The sequence below is a fragment of the Neophocaena asiaeorientalis genome, unplaced genomic scaffold (assembly GCF_003031525.2).
Source record: "Neophocaena asiaeorientalis asiaeorientalis breed wild unplaced genomic scaffold, Neophocaena_asiaeorientalis_V1.1 scaffold114, whole genome shotgun sequence".
NCBI classification, from domain to species: Eukaryota; Metazoa; Chordata; class Mammalia; order Artiodactyla; family Phocoenidae; genus Neophocaena; species Neophocaena asiaeorientalis.
Window position 1 is genome coordinate 5,350,849 of NW_020173116.1, and position 13,864 is coordinate 5,364,712.

A 13,864-nucleotide genomic window follows, 5' to 3' on the forward strand; every position below is an offset into this window, starting at 1 on the left:
CTCAACCACTGCGCCACCAGGGAAGCCCTAGTGACCCCTTTAAATATTCAAACAGTAACAGAAAGAATTTAGGGACTTCAGTGACTTCCCCAAACCATGCCAGCCTTTTCACACCTTTTTGCTTTTGTATTCTCTGTGTCTCTTTGGTCAACGAGCTAATTCCTACCTGTCCTTCAAGATTTATCACAAAAAATCTCCATGTCCAATAGTAAGAGAATGATACTAAAGTATAATACAATACAGAGCAATCAATTAAAATGGTATTTTAGAAGATTTTATAGAAACAACTAAATGTTGTTGCTGTACTATTAAGTGAAAATGCAAAATATAAACTCAATTAAATGGCATTTCTCTAATAATAATTGTCCACAAATTCATTATTACTCCTACCCTCAAGAGGCGGAGATTAATTCCTCTCCCTTTGAGTGTGGACTAGACTTAGAAGCTTGCTTCTAGCAAACAGAATTTGTCAGAAGTGATTAGGTTATAAAAAAGACTGTAGCTTTCATCCTGGGTGCTCTCTCTTGCTCTCTTGCTCTGGAGGAAGCCAGCCAAAGCACGAGGTCAAAGAAGTGGTATGTAAAGGGGTCCACATGGTGAGGAACGGAGGCCTGCCAAGAGCCACATGACCGAACTTGGAAGAGGATCCTGCCTTAGTCAGGAGATGACTGCAACCTCGCAGGAAGCGCTGAGCCAGAATACCAAGTTAAGCCGTGCCCACGTTCCTGACCCACAGAAACTAGGAGACAAACTTTTGTTGTTTTAAGCTTCTAAGTTTGGGGTAATGTGTTGTGCAGCAATAGTTAACTAATACAGGTTTTGGTATCTGGAAATGCGGTGCTGCCAGTACAGATATCTAAAAGGTAGAACTGGTTTTGGAACCGGGCAGTGGATAGAAACTGGAATGATTTTAAGAGGGCACTAGTGAAAAGCCTAGATCACCCTGAATTATTGTTAGTAAAATTTTGGACTTTGGGGCGACTTAAAAGGAAAGTGAGAGAGATCTTATTAAAACTGGAGAAAGGGAGATCCTTGCTATGCAGTGGCAGAAATCTAGCAACACTGTTACATTCAATAATATGGAAAGTAGAAAATGTGTCTAATGAACTAGGTGATCTAGTTAAGATTTTCAAGCAAAATGTTGAAAGTACCTATCTATGAGGAAAGAGAGAGGAATTAAAGGAAGAACTGTTAAAAAGGAACCAGGACTTGATGGTCTTAAAAGTTCTTAGCCTCAAAATATCTAACTTTGTTTTTGTGTTTCCCTTTTTTCTTAATTAGTTTGGCCAACCCATGCTGCAGGGGGCACAGGTTCGACCCCTGATGGGAGAACTAAGATCCTGCGTGCCGTGCAGCATGGCCAAAAAAAAAAAAACTACTGACTTTTCATTCTAATTTGTTAAATTCTACTTATAACTTTATTAAGCCCTTCCTTTTTGTTTCTGTCTTACTTTGCTGTTTTCTAGATTTTAATACTATAAGAATTTTTCTTCTGATAATTTTTTAGCTATCTTCCATATGTCAAATTCTATTATTATTTTCATGAAATTCGGCAGATCTAGTCTGCATTCAAAGGTGTTTCTGTTTTTCGACTTTGTTATTTATGTCTAGTTTTATTGCATTGTGGTTTGAGATTGCTCTTTGTACTATTTCTACTCCATCAAATTAATTGGAGTTTTCTTTGTTGCCTATGACATGGTCTGTTTTCATGAATATTCCAAGTACACCTGAGAGGAAGATATATTCTCAGGATTCAGAGCTTACTATATATTTATAATATTTATAATACTATATATTATAATATTATAATATTTCTTTAATATCCTTACCACCTTTTCATCCATTTGATTAATCTCCTTGGGTTAAGAGAGGTATACTGGTGTATCTCCTGTTATTACTGTATTCCTGTCTATTTCTTCTCATAGTTCTTATGAAAACTGATGTTTAAGGGGATATTAAATAACAATAAATAAATACATCTTCACTGTGAATTATAACCTTAACATTATAAAATGCCCTTCTTTGTTTCTTTCAATGCCTTTTTGACCTAAATTTGACTTTTTCATATATCAACACTGTGATTTCTGCCTTTTCTTTCTTTGCATCTGCCTGGTATAGCTTCACCCACTTTTCATTTTTTTATTTTTTTAACATCTTTATTAGAGTATAATTGCTTTACAATGGTTTTACCCACTTTTTAAATCTTTCTCTTTTACACAGCTTAGAGTTGGATTTTGCATTGTTGGGAGGTATATCTTTTGGTATTAGAAAGATTATATTTTTGTTTCAGTTATTTCTTTCAAGTTGTCTTTTTCCAATAACCTTAGTCCCTATCCCTTCTTTGCATACTATTTGTTTACTAGTAGGACCAATATTGAAATTAGGCAGTAACCTCTTCTTCTACTTCCTCTCTTTCATTCCCAGGATAATAATTTGAAGTATATTAAAAAAGTCTCAGTTAATAACTAAAAAACTACCAAGAAGGTTATCCTGCTTACCATATATTCTTCTGCTTTCCCTGACGTTTTTTACAGCTGTAATGTTTCAATACATACTATACTGCCCCCCATGTCCATCATTTAGTCTTAGCTTTACAGACTAATACGTAGTGTATGTAGACCACTCTCACTTTTTCAACCAGTCATTTTGGTTATCTGAACGTGTGCTCTAGGAGATTCTATGAGAAGTCTTATGATAATATTTCCTGACTTCTATTATATACAGTTTTTCTGAGGACTTTATATTTGAAGTTCAGTATTTAGCTGGATATAAAATGCTTGGCTTGCATTTTATTCAAATACGTTACTCCATTATCTTCTGGCATAAAATGTTGATATCAAAAATTTTTCTATAAATCTGACTTTCCTTTCTTAATAAGTGGCTTGGTCTTTTTGCCTAAAGGACCAAAGGATTCCCTTTTCCCCCAGTTCTGCTGATGCTGTTTGATCATAGTCTGTATTATTTTCTTAATTTTTAAAAATCATTTTGAAATGTTAGGTTAAGTTTTTCATGTTTTGTGGGCATTCTTTCCTTTCTGGAAGAATATTATTCTCCCCATTTTCCTCTTTTTTTTAATAAGAATAACTTATATGGAATGTGGTCATGGTCCAATCTTGTTGCTCACGTGTCAAAGGAGGACTGAGCCAGGAAAACTTTCCTAGCTTCACTCTCCAGGGTTATTTCTTCTGTCGTTAGCACATGAAGTATTAAAAAACATGGCTGTGTATCTTCTGAGATATGCCACCCCTGCTCCCTTCCCCCATTTTCTTTCCTTGGCCCTAGTATTCTTGTCCTCTCAACTTAGATTCTACTCCTAGCAGTTTTCTCCTCAGGGTGGGACTCTGTCCTAGAAGAGATTTAGTTGATGAGTATTCATCACGCACAGACCATTCTAGCACCATCCAATTTTACGTGGTCACCTTATACTCATGCGGGAATTGGGAGCTAGGAAAGCCCCCTCTCAGTTTCCATTGCTGTTTCTCAGTTTGGCCGACAGGCTTTCCATGTTCACTGGGGACTCCTGCATTGAGATGAATACCTGTTGGTAATTTGTTTTCTGGAAGTTCTTTTTACCTTCCCTCTCTTCATTTCACACAATTGCTGATCCTACTCTGGTCTTGTTGCTGTCTGTGGTTTGGCCTTATCCTTTTTTATTTTTGAGGTTTGTGAAGATAACCTGTTACTTCATTTTTTGGTAGATGTTGCCAATGAATTTTTGGTTTTGCTATTCTAATTGCTCTGCTTTTATGGGGGAAATTCAGGGAGTTTCAAAAACTACCCCACCACTGCTGCCAACTTTTCTCTGATTTCTCTGTCAGTATAGGTCTCCCTTCTTCTCAACCGCAATCCACATTATTCTGTATCCAGCACCCAATTGCTCTCTTGATAGCATTTGTTTTTCAATTGTTTACTGTCTCTCTCCTTCCCTTTTCAATGTAATCTCTATAACAGCAGAGACCATTTCATTCATTACTATAACCCCCAGCATACAGCACAGAGATTTCCACGCAAGCACGCAATAATACTTACAAATGAATAAATAAATGAATGGATGGACAATGCCAGTGCTGTTAATCTACATCTGTAGAGAATGAAACTGTCTTTCCTTAAGCTTTCAGTATTCTTGCATACAATCTTCCATCAATTTAAAAGATTTATTCTAATTTGCATTAAAAGTTACTTTGATTATTTAATTTTTTTATTGGAGTAGAGTTGCTTTACACTGTTGTGTTAGTTTCTGCTATACAGCAAAGTGAATCAGCTATACGTATACATATATCCCCTCTTTTTTGGATTTCCTTCCCATTTAGGTCACCACAGAGAACCTAGTAGAGTTCCCCTGTGCTATACAGTAAGGTTCTCATGAATATTTTTTAAATCTTTAAAACATTTCATATAATCTTTATGTTCATAAAATTTCTTAAGCACATAAAAAGATCTAATCCATATATTTTATAAGAAAATAGGCAATGATTTATACTTTGTAATTTTCAGTGTTTTATATTTCATAAAAATTTACCCAAAGAATAAAAAGTAGATTCTAACTAACCTTATGTTTCTCACGTTTTCTCCTTTTGGACTTTTTCTTCTCTTTTTCTTTCTTGTGTTTTTTCCTTGATTTTCTGTAGGCTTTCTCATTTTTCTGCTTTTCATCCTCTTTTGCTTCCTGTTCTTGTGTTTCTTCAAATCCTGCATCATCTATTTCACCATCTTCTAATTCACCATCTTCTCTGTAAAAGACAATGAAAATTTTAATTTTCAAATGTCAGTTCTAAAGAGAATCTTACAGAAACAGTTCCAAAAGAAAAAAAAAGCATGAGCCAAAATTTAAGTTATACTCACTTAGATCAGGGCTTGGCCAATTTTCTATAAAGGGCTAGATAGTAAACATTTTAAATTTGCAGGCCACATATGGTTTCTGTTGCAAAATCTCTCTTTTTTTTACAACACCCTTCAAGAACATAAGAAGCAATTTCAGCAGCCATAGTTTGCCAACCTCTGATTTAGAGTAAGAGCATTGACTCTCACTCAGTAAACGAATGAATGCATGAATGCAATAGTATCCCAAGGTAATACAGCAATAGTTACCATCTATAATACTAAGCTACCATAAAAATGAAAGAAAGAAAGAAAAAGAGGGAGAGAGGGAGGGAGGGAGGGAGGGAGGAAGAAAGGGAGGAAGAAAGAAATTAAAACACTTTAGGAAGCAAACATTCTAACTACAGGAAGGAATTTAACTTAGTGACCTGTAGACAGCTATAAATAGCTTTAAAATAAAAGCAATGTAATGTATTAATTCTCACCATAAGAGTAAACTTCAATAAGAAGACAAATTTCAATAGGTAGATAAGTAATCTACCTACTGAAACCTGAACCACAAAAGCAGAATAATAAATTCCTCAACTTGAATCTGTAAAAAATATTCAGGGTAAAACCCCAAATCTACAAATCTTTATATTAATTATGACATTTTTATAGTTATAGAAGCCCCATCGTTCACTAACAGTATTTTAAATGCAAATTAACCAACTGATCTACATGGGAAGATAAATACATAAAATAATTTTAACATTTTATCCTGTTTCCATACAGTTTGAAAAAATGCAAACAACTACAAATATTACATGGTGATACAGAAAGATAAATGTCTTTTGTGACTGGAAGCAAATGAGAAGCACACAAACTATGGTGTGTGCATTTTAAAGACACTTTTAAATTACTAGAAATGTGTGATTTCTAAAATGCAAAACTGATCATGTAGCACTCTCCTGCTAAAAATCTTCAATGATGTGATGTCTCAAATTTGCTTCAAACAATCCACTGAGGATGAAGGAAGTGGTCTCAACAAGATTGGCCATGAGTTGGTAATTGCTGAAACTGTGGGATGTGTATATGAGGATTCATTCTACCATTCTATCAATATGTGTTTGAAGTTTTCCATAATAAAAAAGACAGTATCAGTGATTCCCTTCTGACCTGAGGATGATGTCAACACTCCTTGACTCCAAAAGGCCCTTTATAATTGAGTCCCTGATTAACCAGCTAATTTCAATTCCTCAAGTCCCCAAGCCTTAAACATTGCCTTAAAAACTCTCACTGCCCTGCTCCTCTCAACATCCACCCTCTCACCTCCTTCACCTGACTAAGTCCAATTCAATCTTTAGGACCCGGTTTAGATGTCCCTTCCTGCAAGATGCCTCCACTGACTACTCAGGATTAGGTGAGCTGCTCCATCTGAAGCACTCCCCTAATAATTCTCATTTTTTTATCTCTGCACTCTACACGTCATGTCTGAATGACTTGCTTATTGGTTGGTGAAAGCGGGGTATGGGACTGTGTCTTTCACAGCTGTATCTCCTAACCCCTAGCACGGTGCCCTGCTTTTTACTGAATGACTGAGTGTAAAATATCCATAACCCCTGCCATTACAGAACAGGCACACAATATCACCCTGTATTGACTGTGAAAGTCAATGTTGTTTTTCTCCAGTTTCCATCATAAAATCAGAGGTATATGTCTATTTAGGTGGACTTGAAAATTTCACGTGAGGCAGGTTCAGCATACTGGCTGTTTTAATTTTAAAAGTTTTGAGCTTTCATAACACTATAATACCTATGGCCCAAGAAAAATGAGTGCATATATTCACCCAAGGACAAGTATAAGAAAGTTTTTTAACAGCTTTAGTCATGATGGTAAAAAACTGTAAACAACCCAAATCTCCATGAACAGGTGAATGGATAAATAGCGTTTCATTTACATAATGGAATACTATAAAGCCAAAAAAATTAACGACTGTACTGCTACACATAACACGATGAATGTTATAGACATAAGCAAAAGAAGCCAGACACAAGGGACTACTGTCTGACTCTATTTATATACACTTCAAGAACAGGCAAAACTCATCTATAGTGATGTGAGTTAGAACAGCGATTACCTCTTGGAGGGTTACAGCTGACAAAAAAGGAGTACTAAGAAGCCTCCTAGGTTGTTAAAATATTCTCTATAGATGGGTATGGTGATTACTACATATACACGTGTGTAAAAATTCATCAATTCTTAAAAATTCATTTAAGAATTGTGCATTTTACTGTCTACATGTAAAATCTAAATGCAAACAACAACAAAATCTACAGGCGTTCGTCGTTTCTTTTAGCATCATTCTCCTCCAGTTTGAGCTCCTTAAATCATACCTTAAAACCACTAATCCATACTTAGCATTTTTGACTAGAGCTACTTAAATAAAGTGCTCAAGCTGAATACTTAAATTCTTTACCTGTGACATACGGGAATTTATATTTGTTATTAAACATAAAACACTGAAAGTTTAAAATTTTTTCTTTCTTTTCCTTTAGCCTCTTTATCATTTCAACATTCATACAATAACACATTTAAATTTGTAAATTTATGTTTGGTTACATAAAGGAGAGTAAAAGGAAATGAAGAACAATGATCCACACTTCTATGAGCTGCTTCCAATGCTTTAAAAAATCACCTTTGGGCACAGATGGAAAGCATGTGTGGCATAATGGAAAAAGGAGACTTAGTAGGAGGAAAACTGGATTCTAATTCTAGCTCTGTCACCAAAATAAAATAAAGCTTTCTTGACTGAGCACCTACCAATGTATCAGATACTAATCCAGCTCTGTGAAAAATCAAAAATAGAAGAGATAATAGAAGCAATTAAGAGTGCTTGCCAGTCTCTAGATTTTGAATTAACACTATTATGAAAGCTGTTGTGGTTACTAAACCCAAGATAATTTGTTTTAATTTAATAAATAAAAAATAAAAGTTCCTAAGTCAACCATATATGGGTGACTTTTTATTAATGTAAAAATAGGGGGCTTCCCTGGTGGCACAGTGGTTGAGGACCTGCCTGCCAGTGCAGGGGACACGGGCTTGAGCCCTGGTCTGGGAGGATCCCACATGCCGTGGAGCAACTAGGCCCGTGAGGCACAACTACTGAGCCTGAGCGTCTGGAGCCTGTGCTCCGCAACAAGAGAGGCCGCGATAGTGAGAGGCCCACGCACCGCGATGAACAGTGGCCCCTGCTTGCCCCAACTAGAGAAAGCCCTCGCACAGAAACGAAGACCCAACACAGCCAAAAATAAATAAATAAATTTTAAAAAATAATGGAATGATTATGTCCTTTTTAGAAGGAGTCATATTCATGTCACAGACATGTACATAACCGTCCAGTTAATAAACAATATTATCTTTAAAAGAATTTCTCTCAGGCATATCCATAAAGACAGTTAGACTAGAGGAAGAAAGGGGAATGATTGTCAATAGGTACAGAGTTTTTTTTAGGAGTGATGAAAGTGTTCTAAAATTAGATAGTGGTAGCAGCTGCATAACTCTGGAACATCCTAAAAATCTGTGAATTGTATACTTTAAAAGGTGAATTCTATCTCAATAAAGCTGTCATTTTAAAAAATAATAAAATAAAATTTTAAAAGATTTTATCTCTAGATTTAAATATCTAGACTGGAGACAACTAGAGAAAATCATAATACACTGTAGTATAAATTAAAGACTCTGAAACTGGTCAATGCCCTCACTGTTCTTATTCTGAGGTAACTAGTCACTAAATCCTTACAAATTGATACGTCTCAATAGAGAATTCTACTTTTCTCCATTTTGATATTGTTGGCTATTAAAATAAATTAACCTGAACCATTCAGTCTTACCTCCACAGGTAGTGTCTGCTTTTTCTTTATGCTTGCCTAAAGGCTCCTGTTACAAGCTATAGATCAGAAACTGAGTCTTCTGGAAGAAACACAAAAGCCTCAATAAAAGACTATACAAGTGCTCCTGATGGATGATATTACAAAGATATTACTCATGAACACAAGCTTCCTGGGATAAGCTGATAATGATCACTGCAAAAAAGACATTTTTCAGAGTAGACAAGTTTATAGAAGTAGACTGCTTATCCTAAAACCATGAGAACACAAATTTTCTAGATGCTTGAAAATGATTGCTTGTAGCACTTTTCATGCTTTGTTCTAATTCATCCTGTCATTTCTCCCTTACCATGGATGATAAATGTAGGGGAACTGCTCTGTACCAGTGCCCTGGCAACCCTACATGTCTCCACATAGGCCACACAGGCAAGGCTCAACCACAGGCTGACCTAAACCTTAGCAGATACCCTGTGGTCTCCCCGAAGTATGGAAAGATAGGTGCTGCTGCAAGGCTATTACTCACCCACCTCCTTATTTTGTGGGAGGCTGCTATAAGGCAATTTCTCATCCACCTTCCCTGCTTCCGGTGAGGACTTAGATTTTCCACCTTGCCCACTCCTAAGTGTACAGCTGCAGGCTGAAAAAAACTGCATAGCTGCAGTATGGAAACTGTTCCTCAGCAACAAGAGTGCCCTACCACTCACATTACCTATGATCCTCTGGCCTCTTTGATTTCAGTGTTATCCTGTAGGACAAGGGACATGAGAAGCTGACCCCATGCTGATATTGAATTTGTCGTCTATGTATGAAATAAACTCTCTGAATCTTACTCGCTGAACCTGTAAGCAGGTGTCACAAAAAACTTGCTTGGGTCTAGGATTTGCCCGTGCCTGCTCCGATTGTTTCCCTCAATCTGTACAGCTTATGTGTGATCTTCTTGATTAAGCCTTAACCTAACTCCCTACCTTATACCTCCAAAACTAGGTATTTCCCCTCAAGGAAAACACTGGCTGGCCATATTGGGGTCATGGAAGAGCCACCTAACTTGAGTTTTTGTGCTTTTATGTTTATCCCAAACTGGACCTTGAACATTTACATCCTAGATGGTTTATCAGCATTCGTTTCAGAGAAAGTTTGTCTTTACAAATTACCAGTGGTAAAATCTGGATACCTACCAGCCTTCAAATCACTTTTTATCCTTATCCTTTACCCAATACATTCTTACACCCTCTGGAATGTACTGGTTTGCAGAAACTCAGCTTATCCCTTTAAAATGACTATCTACAGCCACGGCAATTTTCACTTGGTTCGTTTTACTCCCCACGCCTGTCTTAGAACTTAGTCAGTCTCAACCCAAATACAAATTCCTTCAGGAATGGGATTTTGTACAAATATATGGGCAAAATTATATATTTTAACTAGCCTAATAGCCTTCATAGTCCTATGACAATCTTTGCAAATTTTGTTTAATTCTATGTATGTTATCTGTACCCCAGAGATAACAGAATTCCTTTGTTACTTTTGTTACAAGTAATTGCTCTTTTGTTTTTAAAACTATATGTGGCCCTTCTAATCTTTAGTTCCTGAATCAACAACATGGTTTCGCATATTTACTTCATCAAAACCTAACTTGCATATATAAATAAAAAGTATATATAACAATGTAATAATTAGACATTTTTAGATATTTCCTTCCTATCTCCTTCAGGAGACCATGCTTCTCTGGGAGTGTCTGAAGGGACACTGATCTCCCTAGAGAAAAAAACAAAAAACAAAAAACTGTTACTCCCTTAAAGCTAGAATCCTTAGGGCTCTATCTTCAACTAAGGGGGTCATATAACTTGAAAAATATATCAAAAATGTGTTGTTAACATTGACTGAAAGAATAAACAATACTGTAAAGCCCTAAAAGTACAACAGACTAAAGTCATTGATCCAAGTGGTTGTAGATCACAGCATAGCCCTGGACTTCTTCCTGGCAAGCCAAGAAAAATATACAATATGGCTGATACTTCCTGCTTCTTATGGAATAATTCCATAAGGAAAGTTGACCAATCTATACTCAAACTAAAAGACAACTTGGCTATCAAATGTGGACTCAGCAGGAGCCTTAACATCTGACCTCCTGGTCAAGTGAGGAATCTTTGGTCATCATTCTCAAGTGCCTTCCAGTTTCTCCTTTTAACAGTCATGGCTACTCTTACTTTTCTTTCAATGCCTGGTCTCCAGAGTCAGATATGCTACTGCACAGCTGTTATTTCATGAGATGGTACAAAAATTTATTTTTATAACAGAAGGAAAACAAAGGGTCTCAGTTAAGCCAAGGCCTTTTTAATCAGAGTTCCTACAAGATCGTAGCGTACATGTTAACTTGCTGTTTATGTGAGTAGGACAAGGGGAGACTGTTAAAGCTCTGCCAAGTTCCCAACATGCGCATACAAAAAAAGTGCTGTGTGTCCTTGAGCCTAACAGACACTTTCCTATCCTCCTCAGACATCGTCATAAAGCAATGCCTGTGCTTTTGTGACAGAAGCAGAAAAAAATCAAAAGGAAGAATTTCTATTTCCCAAATGAACCAATCAGAACGTAATACCTCGAATTCCTCCGAATATGTAATAAACATTTTATATTCCTCTTTATCCCTTCCACTTTCAGCATGGAGAGACCCACTGAACTTGTTTCTTAGCCAGCAAGGAGATTAACAGATTAATTTTGCCTTTTTTTTTAAGGTTCTGATAGAGTTCTATTATTCCTTGGAAGCGATTTATAGAGACTTTATTGAACAAACTGTAAAATATGTAACTAAATCACAGTTAAAATTCTAAAGCTTAAAACAACGCTAAGATTAGTTTACATAGCGGCATGCCAGAAATCCCTGACTAATTTCTAGATGTAAGATGCAAATTTGACCCTGAGCTTTAGGAAACAGGATAAGGTATAAGACAACAGTGCTTTTAGGACAAGAACAGATCAGTTGCTCAAGAGAAGCACAGTTTTGTTTCTGGGAGTGAGAAGGGAGAGAAATTTCTCCTGGGTCCTTATAAATATTATCAGATACAATGGGCAGTACTTGATACAATGGACACTATCTTCAATAGTGTCCATACAACAGTTTATCACTTACAGCATACCCCAATTTGAACCAAGGGCATGATGCCAAAGTTCAATTGAGAAGAAGCAATTATATGAGGAAACAAAGTAATATTGTCCAAGTACACAACTGTCTGGTGTTCTGATTTAATCCAGGGATGAAAACCACAACATCTAGAGTAACATTTCTCAAAAACTATATGTTTATAAGAATCTTCTGCCCTCCCAGCAAAAAAAAAAAAAAAAGTGCCATTCATTCAACATATTTATTCACTACTGTCTAACTGGGGATACGGATACGATGGTAAACAAAAAAGACACGGCTTTCTTCTCTCATGAAGTTTTCAATCTAGTGATGGCGGAGACAGACATCAAAGAATCACACAAATAAATATAAAATAACAACCATATATGAAGGAGGTAAAAGTGCTACGAGTGTACACAATAGGGAAAAGTCATGTCAGGGAAGTCTGGAAGGCTTTCCCTGAGGAAGTCATGAATGAACTGAGATGATGAGTTAGCCTAGGAGAATAGGGGTAGGGAAGGGCCTCTGGCAGACAGAGAAAATAGGATGAGCAAAATTTCTTTGTATGAGAAGTGAGGCAGGAACGGAGACAAGGCCAGTGTCACTGGATCATAGAGGAAAGGGGAGAAGCTGGTTCATAATTATACTGGAGTGATGGGTAGCACTAGATCATGCAGGGCTTTGGGCATGTTTGGAGTTTATCCTAGAGAAATGAAAAAACACTGGACGTGTTTTTTCCAGGAAAGGAGGCATTGTAATTAGATCTCCATTTTGAAATACAAATTTTGGCATTGTAATTAGATCTCCATTTTGAAATACAAATTTAATTGAGAGTGAAAAACAGATCTAGAGGAGAGACAAAACAGATACAGCAAAAGCAGGATGCCACTGCAACAATCCAAAAGAAGAACGGAACAGATATGGAGATGCTGATACTAGACGCACTCCACTCGAATACAATCACTCTGTTACTGACAGGAATGTTTTTTCTCCAACAGTGTTGAGGCAAAAAAAAAAAAAAAAATTAGCTGAAAGCTACTAATATCGAGAAATGAATAGACTATTATCTTTCAGGCAATCCTCTGTGAATATTACAAACATTCCCATGATTTATACCTTTAAAATGTCACCTCATTATTGCTGAAGTGACCATTCCTTTGAATTGGGTCAAGATTTCCCTTAAAAATAATAAGGATATGAATGCATAATATGTTAATCTTCTCTATCATAGCAGCACGTAATCCCAATCATTTAAGCCTCAAATTATTCAAAGAAGGCATTATAATTACCTGATGCAGTAATGAATGTATCAGTAGCATAATAAAGAAACATCTAAATTCAAGCAATGTAACTTCCTGGTGAACTTCCCAGTATAAATTTGGTGCAGAGTACACCATGAAGTTATTAAATTAAAAACCTTTTGAACAAAGAAAAGGAGTCCTTAGAAGATTTATGCTTTTATTTAAACACATTTTCAGGAAATAACAAAGATTAAAAACAAATGATCTGTACATTCAACTAAAGCACTTGGAAATGGGTAAACTGAAAAGAAGAGTGAAAATAATACATATGAGGACATAAATCAACAAAATAGAGAAAAACAATAGAGAATACAAATAAAACTAAAGGTTATCTTTTAAAGAAGCATTACAAGTCCCCATTCACTACAGTACCAGGTTGTCTTAGTCCTGCAAGCATTCAAATCTAGATATGAACAAACAGAAAGTGTAAATGATTCAATTTAGTAAGTTAACTCTGTTTACCCATAAAGGCCAAAATATTGCCTGGAACCTTTCAAAAGCTTGGGGCCATCAGAGGATTATGGATATGACTTCAGCAAATAATTTAAAAATATTCCTCAGGGCTTCCCTGGTGGCGCAGTGGTTGAGAGTCCGCCTGCCGATGCAGGGGTATACGGGTTCGTGCCTCGGTCCGGGAAGATCCCACGTGCCGCGGAGCGGCTGGGCCCGTGAGCCATGGCCGCTGAGCCTGCGCGTCCGGAGCCTGTGCTCCGCAACTGCAGAGGCCACAACAGTGAGAGGCCCGCGTACCGCAAAAAAAA

The 13,864-nt window shown here is 36.6% G+C and overlaps 1 protein-coding gene across 3 annotated transcripts in view; it reads right to left on the reverse strand.

Moving 5' to 3' along the window:
- The window catches only part of ZC3H6 (zinc finger CCCH-type containing 6), a 52,964-nt gene that overhangs the window by 28,459 nt on the left and 10,641 nt on the right, over nucleotides 1-13,864 (reverse strand). For 2 of the 3 annotated variants that reach the window (XM_024743980.1, XM_024743979.1), the window contains exon 2: nucleotides 4,550-4,730. In XM_024743980.1, coding sequence (XP_024599748.1) covers nucleotides 4,550-4,730 — 181 coding nt within the window. Of the gene's footprint in view, nucleotides 1-3,419; nucleotides 3,521-4,549; nucleotides 4,731-13,864 lie in introns of those variants that run through there. The other variant, XM_024743981.1, reaches the window with a different exon arrangement.